At 43.7% G+C, this 16,749-nt stretch overlaps 1 protein-coding gene across 1 annotated transcript in view; it reads right to left on the bottom strand.

Annotated features, from left to right (window-relative positions):
* The window catches only part of LOC134983832 (uncharacterized), a gene marked incomplete at its 3' end in the record, with an annotated part of 177,423 nt that overhangs the window by 65,114 nt on the left and 95,560 nt on the right, over positions 1-16,749 (bottom strand). The window contains exon 8 of the mRNA XM_063949456.1: positions 5,859-6,244. Within this exon, the coding sequence (XP_063805526.1) occupies positions 5,859-6,244 (386 nt within the window). The remainder of the gene's footprint in view (positions 1-5,858; positions 6,245-16,749) is intronic.

The following is a 16,749-nucleotide window of genomic DNA, read 5'->3' as shown; positions in this document are numbered from 1 at the left end:
ACTAACTAACCTTAATAGGTCAGTGTCCTAGTTCCTATGATCTGCAGGGAGAAACTGGCGCTGGTGAGTGCTGGATCCGCTCCGAGGAAGACCCGCCCCTTGTAATGTCGAGCGACTTCCCGCACTAATTGTTTATACTGGCCTGAGGATTTTAGTGCTAACAGGGGGATTAGCGCCTGTTAACTGTGTGACCAGTGTAGGGTTTATCCGTGTTGGCTCAGGACGCCCCTCAAAGCGCCTACACTGTGTGTTGCTGAGCTTTCCTGGAGTGCAGACTGTCAGAGCTGCGCTCCCACCCTTGTGCCGCCATACCCTGCCGCTAACCGGGACACCGGCGCTGTGCTCACCACTTTTCTTTCTTCTGGCTTTGTTAGGGGGTGGCGGCCGTGCTGCAGGAGTGAGCAGTTGCCTCGTCGGCTTGCGATCAGCACCATCAGGAGCTCAGTGTCCTGTCAGCGGAGTAGAGAACCATTAACTCTTCAGGAAGTTGGTTCCTATTCCTGACCCCCCCCCCTAAGTCCTACGAAGCAGGGAGGCTGTTGCCAGCAGCCTTCCTGTAAGCTAACTCTAGAAAATAAAAAACGAAGAAAAGTCCTATGAGCTCCCCTAGCAGTGACCGGCTCCTCTGGGCACATTTTGTAAAAAAGTCTGGTAGGAGGGGCATAGAGGGAGGGACCAGCCCACACTATTAAACTCTTGAAGTGCCAGTGGCTCCCAAAGGACCCGTCTATACCCCATGGTACTAACTGGACTCCAGCATCCTCTAGGACGTAAGATATAGTAGATTATAACCTAGCAGATGATTATGATGATTGCAGGGGTATCATATGGTGTACTGCATGTAAAGTACCTTGTTTCACACCTACTCTGCTGTAGCAATATACCTTATATAAGGGTAAGTAACACATGTACAGGCTTACCAGCGTATGAGCACACACATAAAGGAATGCTACCTTACCAGTGCTTCCAGGAGTAACGTTAGGAGACATTTCTCTGATCCATCAGCTCATATGACTGATGTTATTGTTCATCTAGAATCTCCAATTCATACGATATGTTCCCCATCCATTGTTTTACATTGGTGCTGACACAGGACTTGGCGAGTGACTACGTCTCCATTTATACTTCATGGTTAGTTACCAGTACAAGAGAGAGATATATCTAAGTCTTATTATAATATTACATTTGTTATTGTGAGTGTTCTCAGAAGGGTGGACACAATGATTATCTGAGACACAATATTATAAAGCCTTCATTAAAAGTTATGTTTTACTATACACACACATTTACAATTAAGTGTCCCAGAAAGTCTTCTCCTATTGTTTACAAGATTAATATTGTTACAGAAAATGTCACATTTCCATAATGTATTTTTATTTCCAGCAGATGGACACACAAGCAGGAATATCTCAGAAGGACATCTTATGTTATCCCCGGATTGTGACATAAAAGATAATGACAGTAGACAGGAATCTCCAGGAGCTAACCCCATTACCCCAATTATACATCCAGCTCTATCAGCTGGTCCCCCTGATCCTGGGGAATGTTCTCCTGATCACTCTGATATTGGTGCATCTGTTACAGCTCTGACAGTAGATACAGTGTTTCCGTGTTCTATAGATGCCAAATGTTTTACACAGAACACAAACCTTATTACCCATCAGACAGGTAAGGCAGGTGAGAGGCCACTGATATGTTCAGAGTGTGTGAAATGTTTTACATGCAAATCAGATCTTATTAGACATCAGAGAAGTCACACAGCTGAGAGGCCATTTCTATGTTCTGAATGTGGGAAATGTTTTGCATGGAAATCCGTTCTTGTTAGACATCAGAGAAGTCACACAGGTGAGAGGCCATTTCCATGTTCTGAGTGTGGGAAATGTTTTGCACACAAATCAGATCTTGATAAACATCAGAGACATCACACAGGTGAGAAGCCATTTCCATGTTCTGTGTGTGGGAAATGTTTTGCACACAAATCAGATCTGGTTAAACATCAGCGAAGTCACACAGGTGAGAGGCCATTTCTATGTTCTGATTGTGGGAAATGTTTTGCACACAAATCATATTGTTATACATCAGAGAAGTCACACAGGTGAGAAGCCATTTTCATGTTCTGAGTGTGGGAAATGTTTTGCACACAAATCAGATCTTGTGATACATCAGCGAAGTCACACAGGTGAGAAGCCATTTCCATGTTCTGAGTGTGGAAAATGTTTTGCACACAAATCAGATCTTGTTATACATCAGAGAAGTCATACAAGTGAGAAGCCATTTCCATGTTCTGAGTGTGGGAAATGTTTTGCAAACAAATTACATCTTGTTAGACATAATAGAATTCACACAGGTGAGAGGCCATTTTCTTGCTCTGAGTGTGGGAAATGCTTTATCCAGAAATCACATCTTGTTATACATCAAAGAAGTCATACAGGTGAAAATCCATTTCCGTGTTCTGAGTGTTGGAAATGTTTTGCACACAAATCAGATCTTGTTATACATCAAAGAAGTCGCACAGGTGAGAGGCCATTTTCTTGTTCTGAGTGTGGGAAATGTTTTATCCAGAAATCACATCTTGTTATACATCAAAGAAGTCACACAGGTGAGAATTTATTTCCATGTTCTGAGTGTGGGAAATGTTTTTCACACAAATCAGGTCTTGTTACACATCAGAGAAGTCACACAGGTGAGAAGCCATTTCTATGTTCTGAGTGTGGGAAATGTTGTTTAAGTAAATCACATCTTGTTATACATTATAGAAGTCACACAGGTGAGAAGCCATTTCCATGTTCTGAGTGTGAGAAATGTTTTGCACACAAATCAGATCTTGTTAAACATCAGAGAAGTCACACAGGTGAGAGGCCATTTCCATGTTATGAGTGTGGGAAATGTTTTACATACAAATCACATCTAGTTATACATCAGAAAACTCACACAGGTGAGAAACCATTTCCATGTTCTGAGTGTGGGAAAGGTTTTACAAACAAATCGCATCTTGTTAGACATCAGAGAAGTCACACAGGCGAGAAGCCATTTCCATGTTCTGAGTGTGGGAAATGTTTTGCACACAAATCACATCTTGTTATACATCAGAGAAGTCACACAGGTGAGAAGCCATTTTCTTGCTATGAGTGTGGGAGATGTTTTACATGGAAATCACAACTTGTTACACATCAGCGAAGTCACAAGTGAGAAGCCATTTCCATGTTTTGCGTGTAAGAAATGTATTGCACACAAATCAGATCTCCTTAAACATGAGAGCAGTCACACAGGTGAGAAGCCGTTTTCTTGCTATGAGTGCAGGAAATGTTTTACACAAATCACATCTTGTTACACATCGGAGAAGTCACACAGGTGAGAATCCATTTCCATGTTCTGAGATTGGGAAATGTTTTGCACACAGATCTCAGACATAACAGAAGTCACACAGGTGAGAAGCCATTTTCTTGCTCTGAGTGTGAAATGTTTTACACAGAAATCACAACTTGTTACACTTCAGCGAAGTCACACAGGTGAGAAGCCATTTCTATACTCTGAAAAATAAATCAGCACAATAGACATCTTTCAGGTGAGGAACCATTATAATCTTCTGGAGTATACTCATTGCCATGCATTGTTCTTCAAGGTTCTTATCCTATATCCTATGCTTTTTGCAATATACATGCTACTGCCAGGTGAAATAATCAGATGGCATGCCCTCATCTATCACTGCTATGCAGATTACCTGCCCCATTACTTCCATCTGCAGATGAAGGACTGTTACCAGCAGTACCAAGAATCCCCAAGCAATTCTGAGATGTCAGGGGGAGACAGGGTTGGTGGCACTAGTGCTGTAGCGGGGGCTGCCGGAGGCACTGTCTGTGGGTAAAATTGTCCCCAAGTAGTGCTGAGGTGGAAGAGGGGGTACACAGGGTGGCTGGCAGTAGTGGAGACGGTGGCAATAGTGGGGAAGGACAAGGCGGTTAGCAGTATTGGGGGAAAGACTCGTTGGGGGGAGATAGGGCTGGTGGTGGTAGTGGGGGGAGACAGGGTGGATGGCCGCAGTGCAGTACCAAGGGATGCTGGAAGCAGTAAAGAGGTGTATGGATCCCACACAGAATCAGCTGATAATTAGACTTGATGATGATTATGTGTCCTTATTTCTAATTAATCCCTCATATGTGTTATTGTTATTTGCTGTGTCAACCTTTATGTTGGTTCTGTGTAATAATCCTGGAAGTAGTGCTGCTACCGATCTCATATCATTTATAGTCACTTGGAAAAGATGAGATATGAGGTGCACTCTGGAAGCTTATAGGGGGTTAAAGATGAACGCACATGTGACATCACGCAGCCCCCCGGAAAATGGTCCTGGTCCGCCTGCATTCGCCCCTCAAGTATGCGGCCGCAATGTGCGTGTTCGCATGGCTGACGCACATGTGCATTTTGCCAACACCAGCAAATTGCTGTGGCCCACTATTGCGGTTGGGCCTGAATGACCCCCATAGGCTTTTGGCTCTCCTGATATGTATCTGTTTTACTTACCTGCAATACTAACCCGTAACATGACTTATTTCTGTGCTTTAAAGGATATTTTATCCATGTGCAGAGTAATGTATTTTTTAAGTTTAAAATATAGACAAAAATGTGTATTAAAGATATGAAATAAAAAAGTTGTTTAAAAACAAAAGATTTCCATTGAGCCTTTTTATTTGTCTGTGTATTATCTTATTTTCAGATAATTGTCGCTATGGTGACAGAAACAATTTCCTGTTAATGTGTCATTGTATTGTTACTTTTGTGTCCACATAATATCAGTATTGTTGTGTATAAATAACTCGTCTGGTGTGTAAAGGTGGGTACACACACTGCCATTGTGACTATGCAATTTCCCTTGAACTGGCTGGAGCCCAGAACCACGAATAGTGACTGTATATATTTGCGATTTTGGCTATGTCTGATTTTGACAGCTCATTTGAATAGTGGGATGACATCACGGGGAGGGACTCTTTCTGTATGCATTTCGAGTATGGGGTGACTTTCAAGGCATGCCTTGAAAAAGAGTCACCCCAGACTCGAAACGCGTTGCCCAAAGGAGGTCTTTGCTCAGGTGAGGTGGATATGTCTCTCATGTAAGGTAAAACCTATTTTATTTCTCTATATTTGGGATGTGGAGCTTTGTTACCGGACCTCAGCTCAACAAAATCATATATTCTTCCTTGCTGGGATCTCGCACAGCCCCCTTTTCCCCTTACGGCTTGTATGTTTATTTATTTTTTCAACCATTTTAAACCATTTGTGAAATAATTTGTACCTATACTGCATCACTGTACAAGTCTATTTGATGCAGAGACCTTTATACATGGAGTTATGCTGTATTCATTGTGAGTAATGGTACGCTTGAGACGTACCTTATGATAACGATACCTTGTTATACTGTTCCTCACTATGTAAGTGAGGTATGCTGTTCCTAAGATCACCTGCATATCTTATTTGTGGGGTTAAGATATAAAGAAACCATTATAAAGGTTATAGCACATTATATTGTGTAAGTGAGGTACACCACATCTACTCTACTAAAACAAGATCATTCACTTTCATAAGGAGTACCGCATTATAATCTCATGTATGGAATAATCTTGAACATACAGTGGAGTAAAAAAGTATTTGGACAGCCACCGATTGTTACAAGTTGACCCACTTAAAAAGATGAGAGAGGTCTGTAATTTCCATCATAGACTTCAACTGTGAGAGACAGAATCTGGAAATTACATTGTATGATTTTGAAACAATATATTTGAATATTCTTGCGGAAAATAAATATTTGGACAATCAAACAGTTGAACTTAATACTTTGTAATATAACCTCGGTTGGCAATTACAGAGGTCAAACGTTTCCTGTAGTTCTTGACCAGGTTTGTACACACTGCAGCAGGTATTTTGGCCTTCTCTTCCACCATGCAGATCTTCACTAGATCTGTCATGTTTTGGGGCTGTCGCCAGGCCACATGGACTTTCAACTCCCTCCACAGATATTTTTACTGGGTTGAGGTCTGGAGACTGGCTGGGCCACTCTAGGACATTGAAATGCTTCTTACAGAGCCACTCCTTAGTTGCCCGGACGGTGTGTTTGGGGTCATTGTCATGCTGGAAGACCCAGCCACGTTCCATCTTCAATGCTCTTACTGAAGGAAGGAGATTTTTGTCCAAAATTTCACGATACATGGCCCCATTCATCCTCTCCTTAATACAGATCAGTCGTCCTGTCCTATTTGCAGAAAAGCAGCCCCAAAGCATGATGTTTCCACCCCCATGCTTCACAGTGGGTATGGTGTTCTTGGGATGCCATTCATCATTCTTCTCCCTCCAAACACGGCGAATGGAGTTTATTCCAACAAGTTCAATTTTACTGTCATCTGACCACATTACATTCTCCCAATCCTCCTCTGGATCATCCAGCAGGTCACTGGCAAACTTTAGAAGGGCCTGGATATGTGCTGGCTAAAGCAGGGGGACCTTTCGGGCACTGCAGGATTTTAATCCATGACAACATAGTTTGTTACTAATGGTAACCTATGTGACTGGTCCCAGCTCTCTTGAGATAATTGACCAGGTCCCCCTGTGTAGTTCTGGGCTGATTCCTCACCGCTCTCAAGATCATTGATACCCCACAAGGTGAGATCTTGCATGGAGCCCCAGGTCGAGGGAGATTGTCAGTGATCTTGTATTTCTTCCATTTTTTTTATAATTGAGCCAACAGTTGATCTCTTCTCACCAAGCTGCTTGCCTATTGTCGAGTAGCTCATCCCAGCCTTGTGCAGCTCTACAATTTTGTCCCTGGTGTCCTTAGACAGGACACCAGGGACAAAATTGGTCTTGGCCATGGTGGAGAGGTAGAAGTCTGACTGAGGGTGTGGACAAGTGTCTTTTATACAGATAACCAGTTCAAACAGGTGCCATTAATACAAGTAATGAGTGGAGGATAGAAGAGCTTCTTATAGAAGTAACAGGTCTGTGAGAGCCAGAAATCTTGCTGCTTCGCAGGTGTCCAAATATTTATTTTCCACAGGAATATACAAGTAAATTGTTTAAAAAATGTACAATGTGATTTCCTGGTTTTTTTTTTTTTTTCAGATTCTGTTTCTCACAGTTGAAGTGACCTATGATGGAAATTCCAGACCTCTCTCATCTTTTTAAGTGGGTCAACTTGCACAATCGGTGGCTGTCCAAATACTTTTTTTTCATTGGAAGTTTCTACACATAATTTCCGTACCATTATGTCTTCTATGTACCTGTGCGTCCACTCTGACAGCACAGAAAGTGGATATCTATTGGATCAAGGAATTCCAGTTGTCCTAATTAACTTAGGATAAGTATTAACTATAATTTTCCGTATCATTTACCACACATCCATTTATATAGGCACAGATGCGCCATCCTATTCACGTTCCCCTGTTTCTATAGTTTCTATAGTTCTAATTTGGACGTGTTGGGATAAGTCCTTTTTGTGAAATTAAGAGGCAGCCACTGTACCAAACGAAGCACCAGGAAGACTCCCACCTACATTTTACAACAAGAAGAAGAGAATTGTTTGGGCCAAGAAACACAAGGAGTGGACATTAGACAAGTCCAAATTTGATATTTTTTGGTTCCAACTGCCATGACTTTGTGAGACCCAGAGAAGGTGAGCGGATTGTTTCTGCTAGAGATGAGTGGGTTCAGTTTTACTCTGTTCTCAAAACAACATCTTATTGGCTCACTGACATCACGTATTTGGGATAGCCAATAAGAAAAATCTGGTTAAAACCAAACTGGCGTTAATTCTGGTGTTACATCCTAACCCACTCAACTCTAGTTTCTGCATGCGTGGTTCCAACTGTGAAGCATGGCGGAGGAGGTGTGATGGTGTGGGGTGCTTTGCTGGTGACACTGTTGGTGATTTAGTCAAAATTCAAAGCACACTTAACCAGCATGGATACCACAGCATTCTGCAGCGCCATGCCATCCCATCTGGTTTGCGCTTACTTGGACCATCATTTGTTTTTCAACAAGACAATGACCCCAAACACACCTCCAGGTTATGTAAGGGCTACTTGACCAAGAAGGAAAGTGATGGAGTGCTGCATCAGATGACCTGGCCTCCACAATCACCTGACCTAAACCCAATTGAGATGGTTTGGGATGAGTTGGACTGCAGAGTGAAGGAAAAGCAGCCAATAAGGGCTCAGCACCTCTGGGAACTCCTTCAAGACTGTTGGAAAACCATTCTAGGAGACTACCTCATGAAGCTGATTGAGAGAATGCCAAGAGTGTACAAAGCTGTCATCAAAGCAAAAGGGAATCTAAAATATAAAACAGAGTTTGATGTACAGTAACACTTTTATGTTTACAACATAATTCCATATGTGTTATTTCATAGTTGTGATGTCTTCAGTATTAATCTACAATATAGAAAATACTTAAATAAAAACCATTGAATAAGAAGATGTGTTCCAACTTTTGACTGGTACTGTACATACACTACCACTATCTACAGGCAAAACAACACGCATAATTATGGCTGCAAATATTACTATACATTTACCTGCAAACAAATACACTCATGCAACAAATGCCACAGTGTGCATTACTCACCGTCAAGTATTTGGTGGCGCAGCTGAGCCAGCAAGTGCGGCTGACGGCGGCGGAGGTCAGACCACTGCCACTCGAGTTGTACAATGGTCCGCCATGTGCGGCCCTTCGCCCATGCGCCACGTGTGGATCTCCGCGTAGGCCACACGCTTTCGGGCATTATACACGTATGGGCCCGCGCAGCTTATGCAGCGGTCCATGACCATGGTGAGGAGCCGCAGCTCCCGCATACTAAAGGCGGCAGCTCACATGGTGCCAATGGCGTATTCATCAGAAATGCTAATATTTCTACTGTCTGCCTGCTGTTGATTGGCCGTCAGCTGTGATGCTGACATACATTGATAAACTTTATTGCTATTACTGCAAGTTAACAGTCTGGTACGTGTTCTCAGTTGCGAACACAATTGTGAGTGTATGCTACTGGAGCTTTTTTTTTCCAAAAACAATTTTATTGACAGGAGATCATAATCACAGAGAGAAACATTTCACACTTCAAATGAACAGAGATCAAAAATACAGTATGTACAGAAGAATGTGAACAGGGAATAATTGGGGAACAGTCGGCTTTAAAAGGGGTGGCCGGTATCCAACACATATTGTACCAGGTGGTGAGGCTAAAACTTTGACGTAGGAGTGATTTGGTGTTTGAGGGAAGCGTTAAGAAATAGGACAACCAGGTGGCAAAAAAAGTTGCAGTCCGTTTTTCTTTTTGCAAAGAAATTTCAGACCAATCCATTGTAAATAGATAGGATAACCTGGGATATAAAAGAGCAATGGGAGATATCCACTGAGATAATATTGTCTTTTTAGCTGAGGCAGCCAGTTTATTAAGTAATTTCAGGTTAGATCTCGATTCGGCGGGGACTATACCCCAAAAGGCCCATATATCATCAATGGTAAAGGCTAGATGTAAATCACGAGTAATGTAGTCTTGAAGGGCTGACCACAAGGATTGAACTCGGGGACAAGAGCATAGACAGTGTTTAATATCAGCCTCCAGGTCTCCACACTTAAAGCAAGCCGACATATCTGCTCTGCCCATCAAAAATTTTAAGCTTGAGCGTAAAATAAGCCCTGTGTAGAATTTTGTGGTTCATTTCCATATATGATCTAGAAACCATTTGTTTGTTCAAAGTCTGGTAGGCAGAAAGCAGAGACTTCATAGTGAGACCAGGGAAATCATTCTCCCATTTCATCAGTTCCCCCAAACCTCCCTCAAGGGTTGGTACTAGGCGGGCTTGGTCATAGATGTATGAGGTAGTGAGTGGAGAGCCTGGGTTTCGTCGTATGACACTGTCAAGGTCTGTGGACATACCTCTATCTCCCAAAACAGTTGTAATTGAAGTAATGTAACTACAGGTCTGTAGGAAGGGGAACAAAGGTATGAACAATGTCGGGAATTTTTCTTTAAGCTGTGTACGTGTTAAAAGAATGAACGATTCTGGTTGTAAAAATTGGAATATATAACAAAGACCAGGGGGGTAATTTCGAGTTGAACGCTCGTTTTTTTTCTGCAATGGAGCGATTAGTTGTGCATGCGCAATGTCCGCAGTGCGACTGCGCCAAGTAAATTTGCTATTAAGTTAGGTTTTTTACTCACGGCATTACAAGGTTTTTTCATTGTTCTGATGATCGGAGTGTGATTGACAGGAAGTGGGTGTTTCTAGGTGGAGCCTGGCCGTTTTATAGGTGTGTGCGAAAAAACGCTGCCGTTTCTGGGGAAAACGTGTGAGTGTCTGAAGAAACGGGGGAGTGTCTGGGTGAACGCTGGGTGTGTTTGTGACGTCAAACCAAGAACGAAACTGACTGAACTGATCGCAGTGGCAGAGTAAGTCTCGAGCTACTCAGAAACTGCTAAGAAGTTTCTATTCGCAATTCTGCTACTCTTTCGTTCGCAATTTTACTATGCTAAGATTCACTCCCAGTAGGCGGCGGCTTAGCGTGTGCAAAGCTGCTAAAAGCAGCTTGCGAGCGAACAACTCGGAATGAGGGCCCATGTCTCTGCCTTATCTTAAATATTGGGGACATGAGGTGGTGGTGGAAGTCAGGGTTTCCCCATAGTGGTAAAAATATAGATTAGTAGCGTAACAAACGTAGTCTAGGGTGCAAAGTACGCCAGGCAACACAAGCAGAGTAGATTAAGCAGTTGGATTTAATTGATGGCAGGAGAGCCTGAGGTGGCGTGTGTAGCAGAGACGTTAAGTTCCAACCAGGTGTGAAAGCCTGATCTAAGTGACTATTGGAATAAGTTTAGGTGCCGCTGATCCAATCTGAAGCTATTCTGTAATTGGCCTGTAGGGCATAGGATCGCAAACATGGTAGGTTAAGTCCTCCCAGTTCAGGCTTTTGCTAGAGTTTAAATAGGGAGATTCAGGGGTGTTTATTTGCCCATATAAATGCTTTATTTAAGTTTGATAATAGGTTTTTAGAAGGATAAATGGGTAGGGTTTGGAGGACATAGAGAAATTGAGGAAAGCCGATGATTTTAAAGAAATGGCAGCGACCAATATACGTTAAGGGAAGGTGGTCCTATTTGGAAAAATCCTTTGAAGGAGCGGGTTATAATTACAATCATGTAGTAGGGACGGGTGGTGTGGTATCTGTATACCTAAATATGTGAGGCAGTTATTCTGAGCCCAACGGAATGGGAAGGAGTCTCACCATCCCCGTTGCCCCTCTGGAAAAAATGCTAATGCCTCTGTTTTAAGGTAGTTGGTCTTATAACCTGAAACCGTTTCAAAGTCCGCTAACAAAGTAAGGACTTGTGGGATAGCCATTTTGGGGTTGGAGAAGTAGAGGAGAACGTCATCTGCAAAAGAAGAAAACTTCACCTCCACCTCCCCAATCATTATCCCTCGCCAAAGAGGTTCCTTAATGAAGTGTCTAAATAGGGGATCTATTGCAAGGTTAAACATTAGGGGGGAGAGAGGGCAGCCCTGCTTCATTCCTCTGGCTAAATCAAAGCAGCGGGTTTGTTAGAATTGACAGTCAGAAAGGCAGTAGGGGTATCATAAAGAGTAGAAAACACTTTTAAAAAGGGATACCAAAGCCCTGTACCTGGAAAATTCGGGAAAGGTGTGCCCAGGATACCTGGTCAAATGCCTTGTCGGCATTGCAACTTACCACTATGTTATCTACCAAATTGGCTTGGTGTGTCGCCGTCATGGCCGCTAGAAGTGTTCGAATGTTACGAACTGAGTGGGGTAAATTTACTGAAATGGGATTTACTAAGGTGGGAGATTTTTAGAACTGGTGATGTTGCCCATAGCAACCAATCAGATTATATCTATTATCTGCTAGAAGCAGCTAGATAAATGGTAAGTAGCATCTGATTGGTTGCCATGGGCAACATCACCAGTTCTAAAAATCTCCCACCTTAGTAAATTTACCCCAGTGTCTCTTGCACATGAATCCCATTTGAGTGGGGTAAATTAAGTTAGAGAGTATGGGTTGGAGTCATGTAGCAATAATTTTTGTGAATAACTTAAAGTCCTGGTTAAGCAGGGAGATTGGCCTATAAGAGGAGGGAAGGGTGGGATCTTTGGTTTCAAAAGTAGAATGATTCTGGCAATATTAAACTGTGGGGGGGCATGGTTGCCCTGGAGAATAGAATTAAATAGCTGAGCAAGAAGTGGTGAGACTTGTGACGAATGGGATTTATAATATGTAGCGGATTGAGCATCCGGTCCAGGGGACTTGCCTATTGGGAGTGATTTAATCATCTGTTCTATTTCTTGTGTCCTTATGGGGGACATTAAAAAGTCTCTGTCACTATCCGTGAGGACTGGGAGGTTTAGGCAAGCCAGGAAGTCCATTCTTGCTGCTGGGTTATCTGCAGAGGTACTATAGAAAGATTCAAAGTAGGATAAAAAAGTTGAGCTTATATCAGTGAGGGAGGTGGAGAGGGAGACATTAGGGAGTTGAATGGAAGGGATAGGGGCTGCAGTAATGGATGCACGCACCATGTTGGCTAGGAGATTTCCTGGTTTATGTCCCCAACGAAAATAGCGATTTTTCTGATAGTTAAGATTCAATTAGGCTCTCAGAACAGAGGGTGTCATATAGGTCTTTAGCCTGTTTTTATAGGAGGCGGGATGATTCTGAGCAGTCGGCCAATAAGGTGGAATAAGCTGTTGAAACAGCCATGGAAACTTGGAAAAACTTTTTTCTTTTTAGCTGCTAGATACGCTATAATGTGGCCTCTCAGGACTGGTTTAGACGCCTGCCAGAGGAGATTAATATCTGTGCTATGGACATCATTGTCACAATATATTTAGAGAAGGACTGTGCTAAGTGAGCTTTAAAATCATCTGTAGATGCTAAATAGGGAATTTCCAGTTATAAGAATAAGTTTTAGGTTGAAGTAAGGTAACGGACATCCAAAATTACATTAAGGTCCCCGCCCAGAATTTGGGATCCCTCTGCCCATACGTGTAATTTAGAATAAACATCAGAAAAAAAGATGGATTTGGGCCTGTGGGGGCATGTAAACATACTGATGTATACAATTCATCCTCTAAATCGACTTTCAAAAAGAGAAAACGGCCCTCTAGGTCGCACCATTCATCACGTATGACGTAGCGGACCGATTTACTGAACAATATTAGAACCCCACGGGATTTACTATGATAAGAGGTGGAGTGAAAACCCTGGATCCAAGTGTCCCGCAGTGTATTAGGATCGGAGGCCCTCCAGTGAATTTCCTGGAGGAAAACAATATCTGGGTGGAATTTTTTCAGGTGACTCAGTACTTTTTTTCATACGTCCTAGAGGATGCTGGGGTCCACTTCATGAACATGGGGTATAGATGGTTAGTGTTCACTCTAGGAGTGAACTGGGGCAGGGCGCCGGACTCAGTGGGGGCACATGTGCGCGCAAATTAGGGGGCGTGGTCACACCTCCGTCATTTTAGGGGGCGGTGCGGCCCACAGACGCTACTATAGAGAGCGTCTGTGGCCGGCGACGTCACTGTTGGGGGCGTGCCCAGCACCTCCGTCGGTGCTGGGCTTCCCCCAGCCCTCTCCCAATGCGTAAATGGATGCCGCGCGCATGCGCACGGCATCTATACACGCCGGGAGGGCAGGGAGCGGGCGGCTGTTCTAGCAGGGCGCCGCAAAAGGGCAGGGCGGGTTTTGCCTGTTAAAAAACGGGCAGGGCGCGGCGCCCTGCTAAAACAGCCTAGAGTGAACACTAGATGGTTCCATAGGAGCCATGGGCACTCTTACAACTTTTCAATGGGTGTGAACTGGCTCCTCCCTCTAAGACCCTCCTCCAGACCTCAGTTTTAGAAATGTGCCCAGGTCAACTGGATGCACTCTGAGGAGCTCTACTGAGTTTCCCTGAAAACACATGTTAGGTTTTTTATTTTCAGGGAGAACTGCTGGCATCAGACTCCCTGCTTCGTGGGACTGAGGGGGCAGAAGCAGAACCAACTTCCTGAAGAGATTCATGGTTCTGCTTCTGGCTGACAGGACACCATTAGCTCCTGAAGGGTACTGAACGCTAGCCGTGTCTAGATGCTCACTACCACAGCATGCCGTCACCCCCCTCACAGAGCCAGAAGTCAGAAGACAGGTGAGTAGAATAAGACAGATCTTCTATCAAGAAAAGTGATGGCTAGGGTACAGTGCAGCTGGCGGGAGCGCAGCGCACCATTGCTGCCCACACACACAGGCACTGCAGGGTTCAGGGCGCGGGGGCACCCTGGGCAGCAAAAACACCTCTATAAACTGGCAAAAAGGGGGCATAAGATGCCCAGGCACAGCCCTACCCCCTCTGAGGTAAAAAGGGCGTGGCTTCTTCCTCAGGCAGCCAGCACACTGCTAAGTGCCATTTTCTCCTCAGGCTGCAGAGACATCACTGTCCTCATTCACTTCTGACTACAAGTGTCAGAGTGCAAAACAGGAGGGGCACAAGTGAATTTGGTGCTTTACAGGTGTGTTTTACTGTGTATAAAGCGCTGCATGTCAGTGGGCATTCTGTGTTCACAGGCATTAGATACTGGCGCTGGGGTTGTGAACTGGCTGCTCTTTAACTGTGTCCCTCTGTGTTATGCACACCAGTGCCTGCAGGAATGTACTGGTGTCTGAACTGTTATGCACACCAGTGCCTGCAGGAATGTACTGGTGTCTGAACGGAGAGGGATGCAAAACAAATGAACTCACAGACAAAAAAGTTTTGAAAAAGTTGTGTGACCACAACGAAACGCGTTGGTGTGAGCTGCTCCCCTGCAATACTCCCTGGACCTATGAAAATCTGGAGATAGAGGACCTGAACCAAGTCCCCCACTGTACCTTATGGACCTTTGCCAGGAGGTAAACCTTCTCAATTGAGGAACTTTACAGTTATTCCACTGCACCAAGGAACTGCAATATTGCGGAGTGCTGTACCGCTTAAATATCCTTGATCTTCTGTGGTAACTATTGCTAACAAAGGACTATTCTATTGCTAATATTGGATACAGAAGGGGACTATATACATAGGAACAGGTCCTATTATCTTTCCACAATTGCAGCTGAATGTGTCTGGGAGTTGTGCTATATACCCTCTATAGGGTACAACATCATCACACAATTTGCATGTGTACAGTTATTACCTAGTTTACTATATTTTATTTTTTGTGTAATTCCATGGATGTTTTTAAGATTTTATATGCATTAAATATGATTGCTTATTGATCTTCTCATCTCATCTATGACCTTTTTGCGCTAAAATTCTATTGTTATTGAAGTCTGAGAATACAGCCGCAAACTTGCTAAGTTCATAGAGTAGCAAAAGAACCCCAGCAAGTTAAACGACTGACTCCAGTCTTACTGCTAGGTCTGGATTGGCAGAGTGTAGTACCAAATCCCCAGGCCTATTTGCAGTAAGCAACAACAAATACAAAGCTTCACAGTACTGGCTAACTTTCAGGAACTGACTAACCAACAAAGATTCAGCAGCATCTGCTTAACCTGAGAAGAGGGTTTATAAAGCAGGTTCTGTCCACGCCCCACTCAGACCTCACAGACTGTGAGCACAAAAACCAGCACCGGATCCCCTGCCGTGCACAGAGCCTATAACCACTGCACAGCAAAAGACCCGAACCGGAGTATCAGCTGCGCTCAGGTTACTCCGCTAGCACTTGTCTGCCGGTTGCCATGACGACGTGGCAGCACAGGGCAGGAGACCCTAAAACTCTGACAGATTTTACTGTGGGTCTGTCCCCTATTAGTCCCAGTGTGTTTGTGTGTATGTTGTACACATGTGTAAGACATGTCAGAGGCAGGGAGTTCCTCCCCGGAGGAAACCATTTTAGGTACACAGAAGTGTAATGTGGTGGCGCTGCCAGCACACCAAGAGCCTGCATGGGTGAAAGAAATACGTGATAGTATGCATCATATCAATAGGAGATTAGATAAGTCTGAATCTCATGCTGAGTGCTGGAGAAAATCTGTGGAAGATGTGATTTTTCAGAGCTCTGTTCTTCCATCCGCAGGCGACCCCTCTGGGTCACATAAGAGACCATTTGCAAATATTGTGAATACTGATACTGACACGGACACTGATTCTTGTGTCGACGATAGTGACTCCAGATAAATAGATCATAAATTGGCAAAAATATACAATATATGATTGTGGCTATAAGGGACATTCTGGAAGTCACGGAAGCCACTCCTGTACCTCAGGAGAAGGCTTATTTCTATAAAGAAAAGAAATCTAAGGTCACTTTCCCTCTTTCTCACGAGCTAAATACTCTCTTTGAAGGGATGTGGGTGAATCCCAAAAATAAATTTCGTATTCCCAAGAGAATTCAGATAGCTTATCCTTTCCCGGTAGAGGACAGGAAAAAATGGGAGTCACCCCCTGTTAGACAGTGCAGTGTCCAGGTTGACAAAGAAGGTAATTCTCCCTGCACCTAGCACGGCTTCACTAAAAGAGCCGGCAGACCGAAAGATGGAAACTACATTGAAATACATTTATGTTGCCAATGGTACACTGCTCAGGCCCACAGCGCGTGGGTGAGTTGCGCTGTGGAAAAATGGTCAGAAAGCGTGTCATCAGAAATTGACACGATTGATAAAGATGAGATACTCCTTAAGTTAGGGAATATCAAAGACGCTGCCGCCTACATGCTAGAAGCAATGAAAGCTATTGGACTCT

Source organism: Pseudophryne corroboree (genome assembly GCF_028390025.1).
Source record: "Pseudophryne corroboree isolate aPseCor3 chromosome 3 unlocalized genomic scaffold, aPseCor3.hap2 SUPER_3_unloc_26, whole genome shotgun sequence".
Lineage (NCBI taxonomy): Eukaryota > Metazoa > Chordata > Amphibia > Anura > Myobatrachidae > Pseudophryne > Pseudophryne corroboree.
The sequence above is the reverse complement of the archived record's forward strand: the minus strand, read 5'-3'. Positions and strand labels throughout refer to the sequence as shown.